Source organism: Zootoca vivipara, chromosome 3 (genome assembly GCF_963506605.1).
Source record: "Zootoca vivipara chromosome 3, rZooViv1.1, whole genome shotgun sequence".
NCBI classification, from domain to species: domain Eukaryota; kingdom Metazoa; phylum Chordata; class Lepidosauria; order Squamata; family Lacertidae; genus Zootoca; species Zootoca vivipara.
The window spans coordinates 81,520,873-81,530,700 of NC_083278.1; the positions used below are offsets into that span (position 1 = coordinate 81,520,873).

Consider the following 9,828-nt stretch of genomic DNA (forward strand, 5'->3'; position numbering starts at 1 on the left):
ACGCATATCAGCTAAAATTTAAGCCTGCATTCTGCAGCCATGTTTCTACTTGCCCTACCTGCCATCGTACATTATGTCAAGCATGGAGAAGGCGGGTTTGGTTTCAGGACCAGAAGGTGTCACCTGGCAGATCAGGTTTACCTTGGCCTTTGGCACCTGACTGAAATTTGTTTTAATGGTTTTTAATACTGAATTTCAAATTTTTGTAACCCGCCCTGGTAATCAATTTGATGATGATGATGATAATTTGTGGGCCAGATGTTCTCTACTCCTGCTCTGTGCCCATCAGGAAGTGTTATCTCACAAGCTTGATGGTGCAGTGGCTGAAACGACGGTCCCAGAACTGATATAACTGCCTCAGGCATAGATGCCAAAGCTAGTGTAGGTGGAGACCCTGCTGTACAATCACAAACAAATGGTCCAAACTTTACATTAGGTTTTCAACTTGCTGTTCCAGCAGGAAGAATGGATAGGCAATCATTCATTCCATCAGCAGGCATCTATTTTAATTTTTTTAAAATACGTTTTAAGCGCTACTATTTGAATGTGATCTGCTGTGCTTGGGGTATGTCCTTTTTGCAGTCTCTCTCACTATGAAAGTTGGATGTGTAAAAATATCTGCAGGAGGCAGCAGTTTTTTTGGACTGCTCTTAAATCAGTGAAGAACAAACCCAATACAGTAGTAGCAGAACTGTTGGGAGACTTTGTGCATGCAAGGAGATGTACGGATAGGGCAGCAGAACACTTCTGTGCCAGTGAGCCGTTATGCAAACATAGGCTGTATCTTCCTCCATAGACTGATTCTACTCACTTGCTTGGAAACTGGGTCACTTTTCCTCTGTGAGGGACGATGTCGACTGACTCGCCTCCCTGCATACTTACTAGATGTTTCATGGCAGGACGTAAATTATTGAGTGAGTCTCATCTTCCAGTGGAGGATACCTAAACTGCACAACCCCATCTGGCTACTGTGTTTAGTACAGATACTGTAAACTGAGACACTGCTGGCATGGATGAGTGGTTGGCTACTGAGAATAAGGCTCTCTGTCTCTGCTCTGGTGGCAATATGATCAACTGACATGACCTTTTCCTATCTACAGCAGATTCCCTTATATGCTGAGGCCTCTGCTCAAAGCGGCTTGCTACTCATAAACAGAATTTAGTGGCGCAAGATCCAGAAAAGGTTTCACTAGAACACCCTTGCTATTCCTGACCACCAAAATTCACCTCATTACACATCTTTCCCAATCTCTGCTGATCCTCTTCTTCCTGGTGTGCAGATATGCCTCCAGAGTTCTCCTCCTGGAACTCGAAGGCACTGGCAGGAATCCAGTAGAGCTTACGGCAGGCATAGGCAAGCTTCGGCCCTCCAGATGTTTTGGACTACAATTCCTATCATCCCTAACCACTGGTCCTGTTAGCTAGGGATCATGGGAGTTGTATGCCAAAACATCTGGAGGGCCGAAGGTTGCCTATGCCTGGCTTAGGGGGATACCTGAAAACCTTTTTTCTGTAGTAAAATGTACTGTAATTCCTTGTTGGACATGAAAACTTAAGAGTGAATAAACTGGGGTTGCTGTTTTTTGCTTATTCATGCATTTGAAGTTGCTCTGGGTCTAGTGCTGAGCATGCCTCAGCACTATGAAATGGAGGTTTGCAAATGGAGTTTTAAAATTATTATTATGTTGGAAACCTGGGCTTTATTTCCTCTCTTGTGGTGAATGGTTGCTGGGTTCAAGGAAGATATGTAAACTCATCCTGAGATTTTTTCACAACGGTCATTTTCTCCAGATGTCTTTTCATGTCCTGTGTGCTGCTTTGCACCTGAACAGAGAAGGGAAGGGGTTGGCAGAACTGTCTGAGTGTGTCTTGCTGCAGCCCTCTTTCAAAAGTGAGGCTGTAAGTGTTGTACAGTCGTACCATGGAATGGAATCGGTTCCGGAAGTCCGTTCGACTTCCAAAAGTTCAAAAACCAAAGCGCAGCTTTTGATTGGCTGCAGGAAGCTCCTGCAGCCAATCAGAAGCTGTGGAAGTCCCGTCAGACGTTTGGGTTCCAAAAGAACGTTCGAAAACAGAACACTCATTTCCAGGTTTCGATCATTTCGGAGCCAATTTGTTTGGGAGCCAAGGTGTTTGACTTCCTAGGTACGACTGTATGGAACTTGTAGTTTTTAATTCAGGATGTTGTTGCTTTGTTTGCATTAGGTTGTTGCAGCATGAGAATGAGGAGCTGCGTCGGCGTCTGGCTTATGTCACCAACAAAATGGAGGCAATGGAAAGGGAGTTGGAGTCTGGGCAAGACTATCTGGAGATGGAGCTGGGCCAGAATCGTGAGGAGCTAGAAAAATTCAAGGACAAGTTCCGTAGGTATGTCAGCTTTAAAAAGCTCTGGGGTGCTGTAAGTGAAGGGAACCAGCTGGATAGAAGGACACATTGCTTCCTAACAATATGAGATGTATGTTCTATACTTGGGACTGCTATTTGCAGATTTTTGGGGAAGCAATAAATGTGTCATTACACAATGTATTTTGTCCCCTCCCCGCTTACAGTCATATGAATCATTCTGTGCATGGGAAATGGTTTAGTGTTAAGTGGGTCCTTGGGATGGGGGCCATGCGTGGGGTGGAAACATTATTTTAAAAGCCAAAATTTGTCTGTCAGCATTTTTCATGCTATGACTTGCTGGCTTAGTGTTCCCTGGGACTGATATGTTAATATCTTTATGACTACCACATGGTACAATCTGAGAGGTGAAACAGGTATGATGAAGAAGATTAGGCCTTGCCTCATCTTTGCTAAAAACTAAAAGCAGCTGAGTATGGCAAAGGGATTTGGCTTCACCCTGCCTCAAGGGAAGGGTGCTGCATTTAATCCTGGTGGGGTAGAGGGAAGGCAGGCACAATTGTCAGAAGATGCATTAATTAATCCTTCCCCCATGGTATCTGTTTTAGCTGCGTCATTTTGTTCCAGTGAGCAAAACTACTAGAATTTCTTGATGCATTGAGGTGATGATCTATTGATAGAAGTTTAGAGGATTCTTCCCCTGTCCCCAGCAACCTTGGAGGTTTACTAGATAGAACTGGACCTGAGACCTAGGTTCATACCATGCTCAGCTCCTGATTTCTTGAGAGCATAGACAAGTTGACTGTCCTCAGCTTAGAAATCTGGATAATGGTGACAAGTTCATTGTGAAGATGGATGCAGTAATTTTTGCAAAGGTCTTCATAGATAGAAAAGAAGATGGGTAATGCAGAAAGGGCGATGGTATTGACATTTGTTGGCAAAGCTTTCCACCCCATTAGATAAAACTAGGTTTAGGAGTCTTCTTTGAATCTTCTGATTCCTTTAGCATCCTTTCTCCAAGGCTGAGACCGAGACCAGTTTTGGTCCTCTGCAAGTTGGTCAGACTTGTTTTTTCTTCCATCTCTTCTATCCATGAACATATCGCCCCTCCTTCAACTGCTCATCTATGGACTGGAAGGTGTGAAACTATGACTTGGAGCCATGGTACACGGCTTCTTGAAATATCTCTACCTCGCCTAAGTTTTGAATTGCAGGGTGTCTGGTGAACCTTCAGTAACCTGGGTGATCTTGTGTCTGTCTGTAGGTTGCAGAACAGTTACACAGCCTCGCAGAGAACCAATCAGGATTTGGAGGAGAAGCTGCACACCCTGGTAATTGACCTGCTGAGTCCCTAAGTGGGAAGAGCGGGTGGGCCACACTCTTGTCTAATGGCTTGACTCCCATTGCAGTGTAGTAACACCAGGATGTAAGTCAGGATTTGAGGCAGAATCTCAGCATGAAGTTGCCCAGAGGGAGCTTTGCATTCTAGATCGTCTATGTTGCCTGCACCAGAGTTTGGGTTCTTCTGCAATGTAGCTACTTGTAGTTTTTGTCTCACATCGCTTTTTAAACAAAACCCCAAACCCCAGAGTGCTGAAAATTTGATGTGCTGCTTTTTGTAGGATCCGGGTGGGGAAAGCTCATCATGGGGTTGTGGGAGTGGAGCCAACATTTGTGTATTGTGTGCATTCATAACACTCATGGCTGTTTCTTTTCTTTCCTCTTTCTCTCTGTCTCTCTCCTTTTCTTTCCAATGCTGCTGCTGCTGCTGGCAAATGCTGGGTGCACTCACCTCTCAGGCCTCGCTCAGTCAAAGCTGGATTTTTGCAGTTGCGTCTTTTCGTTTGTGTGTTGTTGTTTTTCTATCTCCTCTGCACATGCCTCAGCCTGTCCAGTTTCATTGTTGGTCACACATTATTCAGCCCTACTTCTGTCCTGGATGGGGTCCCAAGCAGCTTGGGTTTTGCAGGGGAAAGGTTATCCTTGGAAATCCAACCAGTTCTGGCCCGCATGTCCTAGCATGGACTACTCCTTCTTACTTTCAGTTATTGTCTAGCTTGGGAAAGAAATGTCCTCTGCTTAGAGAAACCTGGAACTCATGGGACCCTCTCTAGACTAGTGCTCCTCTCTAGTCACCTCGATGCAGATCCAATGATTAGTATGTTGGCCACCAGCTTGTATTATGAGGCACTTCTTGTCACTTGGGATCTCTGTGGATTGTGAACAGATTCCTGCAGAACTTCATACATTTTTTTAATAAAAGACGTGCCCTATTAGCCACTGAAATTGTACGTGGTAGTTCAGCCATCTCTGCCCTGTGCCATTCCCCTATTCATCTCTGTTGAATTTCAGAGGAGCAGAAAACCTCTTCCCTGGCATCTTGAATATGTCTCTTTAATTATAGCTCTTAGGGACCAAGTTATCAAGCCCCACAGAGGTGTGCACACTCAGGGCCTTTCATTTCAGTACAAATTCAATCAGCATCCCAGGTCATTTTTATAGACTACCTGCATCCTGCTGAGCTCATTCGTGCCCTCCATTTTTCTTGTAGAAAGGCAAGTGTGGAGGAAGTTCAGCTGTTATCTGAGCCTAGTGAAATTTGCTGATGAGGCAGGTGTTTGGTGGGATGGCCTTGGGATTCTTTTGTGTTGGTGCCCAAGCCATCGCATGAAGGATCTGGGGGAAGGCAGAGGGCTGGGGCCATGATTCTTGAAGCAAGGGGTTCCATTCATTTTAAATCCAGTTTCTGTAAAGGGGTGGGGGGGAGAGGAGACTTGGATCCAGACAAAGTTAATCGGACTTCGTGCCCATTGAAATCAATGGGACAGGTTAGTCACGACTTAAATCCCATTGATTTGAGGGGAGACCAAGTTCAGCAAATTTTGTCTGGATCCTACCTTTTTTGCAGTGTATTCTACAACTGTCTGACTGCACCACACTGAATGCAAAATTAGCACCTGGAGAATCTCAGCTTTCAAGGTTCATACTTAAGGCTGCAGTTTTATGCACACTTCATTTGATGTAAGCCCTGTTGGAGACAGTGATAACTTACTTCTGAGCAAACATGCACGGTATTTGACTGCATGTCTGCAAAGAAGATAGGTTTCAAAATGAGCAAGAAAATGCCTATTGAATTTCCAGAACTGGGTTTCCCCTTTCACAGAGCTCTTCCCTTCCCTGTGACTGAAAGTAACAGAATAATTTTTGCAAAATAAGATTCCCCACCCCCTATTTGCTTCTCTTCTGTAATGTACACAATTTCCAGTATTCTAGCTTTCTTGCTTCTGAAGTTTTATTCTTTTTTTTAATAGAAAAAACACAAAACATTGCATGTACAGAGCTCTGTATCTGTATACGCTGCTTAAAATTCTCACGTCTTGATCAAGCTTCCAAATTTGGCAATTCTGCAGAATTTCTCCCACTCTTTTTTGGTGGGGAGGCTAGGAATTGCAAGGAGTAAAAAAAAAAGCCTGGTGAAATTAGGGGAGCAGGAATTGAAGCTTATGATGCAAGCACTGAGTGCTGCTCTTGTGCTGCTCTTGTAAACACTAGAAAACCTGCCATGATTTTTTTTTAAGTATGTAATTCTGGCCACATGCCTCCAAGGTGCCCCACCCCCCTTTTCCAGCTGTGTGGACTAGAAGCATGTTCTTTGATAAAATGAAACCTGAGATTTTACTGGAATTTGCAGGAGGTTCATAGTTTGTTTTTCAGTCATATTTTACCATCAATGAGGTGCAAGCAGATTGCTGGGTCCTTGCCTATAGTGTCAGAAGTGTGATTATGTATTGCCATTATCCTTTGTAGGATAAAGTGTTAGTAATTGCTGTGCTGAGGGAGAGAAGGTTTGCTTGGGAGACCACATTACTCAATGGAAGCTGGGCTGTGTACTCTTCCAGTTGTTATGGTTGCCATCCATCCCTTGGATAAAGAGGTCCTACACTAGTGGTTGTGGTTGTTTTTTAACTGACTACCCAAGTGACGGATGCGCTACAGGCATGCTATCTCTCAACAGGCTTCACACAACTAGGGAGCACCTTCAAAGCCCAATGTCACAATATTCCCTGTTGGCATGTCCAAACCCTGACTACTTAAGGGACAGTGTTCACCCTCTGCATGATCTGCTTGCCAAAGAGCTATGAAGAGCAGCTGCACCAGTGACGGCTCCAAGTGCAGATTGCTTTCATAACTAGTAAATGTGTCTTAAGTCCTCCAAGCAAACGGATGCAGAATGACTGGTTCCATGTGCTGTTTGAGCCCCATCTTCCTCCCTTGCTTAGGGGCAAAAAGGGGGCTCTGAATTTATTGGCGTCGAGTGGGGTTGGATTTTTTTTCTTTGAAGGGAATTGGGCAGGGAGGAAGTCCAGCTGCTGCTGACAAATGGGATTCACCCCCTATATATCCCTGTGCTCCAGATTAAAAAAGCTGAAATGGATCGCAAGACTCTTGATTGGGAGATTGTGGAGCTCACTAATAAACTATTGGATGCCAAAACAACCATCAATAAACTGGAAGAGCTTAATGTAAGTACTCATTTCCCCAGATTATGAATTCACTGCAAGGAAAGGGAATGAACTAAGAGGTTTCATTTTCCCTGAACAATGGACCTGTATAATCACAGTTGGTGTTGGAAATGTTGGTGACACACTTTTTAGACATGCATAATTTTGCAACACACTAATTCAGTTTTGCATCATTTTGTGACACACTAATTCAGTTTTATTAGCAAACCAGGCACCCCCAAACTGCGGCCCTCCAGATGTTTTGGCCTACAACTCCCATGATATCCCTAGCTAAGAGGACCAGTGGTCAGGGATGATGGGAATTGTAGTCTAAAACATCTGGAGGGACTAGGTTTGGGGGTGCCTGGGTTAAACTAACCCCTTTCCAGCCCCGGGAGGACCACGGGGATTGTTTGTGTGACACACCTACACACTGCAGCCGCCACTAACGTGTCACGACACACTGTTTGGAAAGCTCTGGTGTAGGTTATCTTATGCTGGATGGGAAGAACTGTATCCTTAGCACACCTACTGTATAGGAATGTTATCCTTAACAATAAATGGGCATATCTTTCTCCTTCATGCATTTTGGTGCAATGGTAGTGAGATTATCCCACATTTTTTGCGGATACTGAAAATCCTGTGTTTTATTTTAAGACATTCAAGGGATGAACAGCAAAGAGGCAACTTCAGTAGAATTAAATGCTCAGGCTGCTTGACTTAAGAAAGCAAGATCTGTGTGTTCCTACTCTTACTGACCATTTTAATCCAGAACATTTGGATTGGAATAATACTAGATTTCATTGACTCGGATGAGCTTAAATCTTGTTTAAACTCAAATACTCTGGTTGTGGATGGAGGGGAAATATAGCATAAAAGCAGGGTGGGGGTTGTTGAAATTCAGCAAGTCTGTAAAACCTAACAGACATACAGGATAGATTTGGGAGGGTGCTGTGCTTCAAATCTTACAGCATTTTCTTCTGTCCAGATGAATGTGAGTTAGAACCTAGCTCATTTTACAGGGCTGGCAGAGAGGATTATTATTGCTATTATTGCTGCTATTATTATTATTATTATTATTATTATTATTATTATTATTATTTTGTGTGATGTAATCAGAACCATTCCTACTGCTAGCCTAAGTGAGCTGGCTTTCTTTAAAGTGGCAGATTCTGAGGTACCATTAAAGCTCTCAGGTATCACCAGGTAGCAACTTTTGGGGGGGTCTTTTTCATTTTTTGCCTCAGGCCCCAAAATGTCTTGGGGCATCTCTGAATGTGATTTGCCAATCCCTGCATGTTGTCTTGACAGGAGCAATATCGGCAGGACTGTAACCTGGCAGTGCAGCTCCTGAAGTGCAACAAGTCTCACTTTCGGAATCACAAGTTTGCTGATGTGAGTGGAAATCTCGAGGGGGTGGTGGTGGTGGTTGGGGGGAACCTTGTTCCAGGCTTCTTCCTCATCCAATACATAGAAAGCGTGGGAGGAACTGCTTTTCCTCATTCTGCAGGGACTCCCATGGGGGACAACAAAAGAGAATGAATGCCTTGTCACCTTGTCTTCTCATTGTTCCTCAGCTGCGTTTCTGTAGGTGGGAAGGAGGGAGATGGTTGCCATTGCTTGATACCCTGCTAGGGCCCTGAACGGAGCCTAGAGAATTGCAGGTCTCCTGCCGAATCCTCTCTTTCTTCCCCGTTACGACAAAGGAGCTAGTAAATTAACGCAGAAGCCTCTTAACTCCAGGTGCTCTTGACGCATTTATGATGGAGGAAGCTTTGTATAGCGTTGGGAGACAAAAGAAAAGAGATTAGGTGGGCTGGGATAGCTAGCAACCCTTGGGTGGTTTCTAGCCTTCAGGAAGATAGGTCTCTTACGGCTGTTGTGATGTGGTGCCCAGTCCCATCTTTAGGGCCACTTGGCATGTCAGTTTATCATCTCACAGCTATCCCAGAGTTCAGCACATCTTATGATGGGCACATACTTGTATAGATTGCAGCTTTTTTTTAATACCCCTGTGTGTTTTGCATGCATTATATGCTCAAAACAGGCTCCTGGACACCAGTAGCAGTCAGGCAAAGAAGGTGGCAGGAGGTTTACATTGCGCAAGGAGTAACCTTGCGCTGACAGAGCATTCATTTTAGTGCTATGTCGAATACAACCTCCTCTACCTTAACTGGATTGATGTCCTTCCAAGTCTGTGCCTCTTCTCATTGCAAAGCCTCAGTATAGGTCGGCAACATGTTAAATGCCAGAAATTGTAAAGCAAGAAACAAAATTCATACAGATGTCTCCCTGCTGCATGGACTGTGGAAGACACTGAGGCTTGGACTTCAGCAAAAAAGAGAAAAAGTAATGTTCTTGCCTTTCAAGCATAGCGTTCTGGTGGTCCTATAAAGGATTGCACCTGCTTGGTCCATATTACTGGTTGTGATGGGACCGAGGAAAAGAGGTGCTTGCTAAGGACTATGGTATTGCTCAAGGACTGGAATCCATTTGTTCATTCATTGCCAAAGCCAGTTAGGCAATTTAGGGCAAAATCTCGCACTGAATTTCTTATGCATCTCCTGCCATACAAAGGAGTACTTGGTGTGTTCCTCACCTGACAATCCAGGCATTCATGAAGCAAGGCTGAGGTCTTTGCCTGAACTTAGCATGGAAATGTAGAAGGCCGTGTAGCTAAGCTCCTCCTTCTAGTTCCTTACTGTCAATCCATGGGGCAGAGGTACACCTAAGGTCCTGTGGAGTATATGCCTAAGCCCAGGGCACAGTCCTGCAGCTGCTCAACCCTGGGAGGAGTGGGATGCTGCTCCTCTACATTAACAACACTGTTCTGATGCAGTTGGACCACCTCCCTGTTCCTTGATGCAATGGGCTTGAGGTGGTTTCAGGAGCAGTGGGAGTGTCAGGCTGCTTCTGTCTCCGGAGCCGGCAAGTGCCAGGATGGCAATTGATTCTTAGACTGGGGCAGGCTGCCAAGGCAGTG

At 44.6% G+C, this 9,828-nt stretch overlaps 1 protein-coding gene across 5 annotated transcripts in view; it reads left to right on the top strand.

Annotated features, from left to right (window-relative positions):
* Positions 1-9,828, top strand: part of TJAP1 (tight junction associated protein 1) — a 50,076-nt gene that overhangs the window by 33,776 nt on the left and 6,472 nt on the right. For all 5 annotated transcript variants that reach the window (XM_035108213.2, XM_060272917.1, XM_035108212.2 and 2 more), the window contains 4 exons: positions 2,206-2,367; positions 3,608-3,674; positions 6,759-6,866; positions 8,157-8,240. In XM_035108213.2, the coding sequence (XP_034964104.1) occupies positions 2,206-2,367; positions 3,608-3,674; positions 6,759-6,866; positions 8,157-8,240 (421 nt within the window). The remainder of the gene's footprint in view (positions 1-2,205; positions 2,368-3,607; positions 3,675-6,758; positions 6,867-8,156; positions 8,241-9,828) is intronic.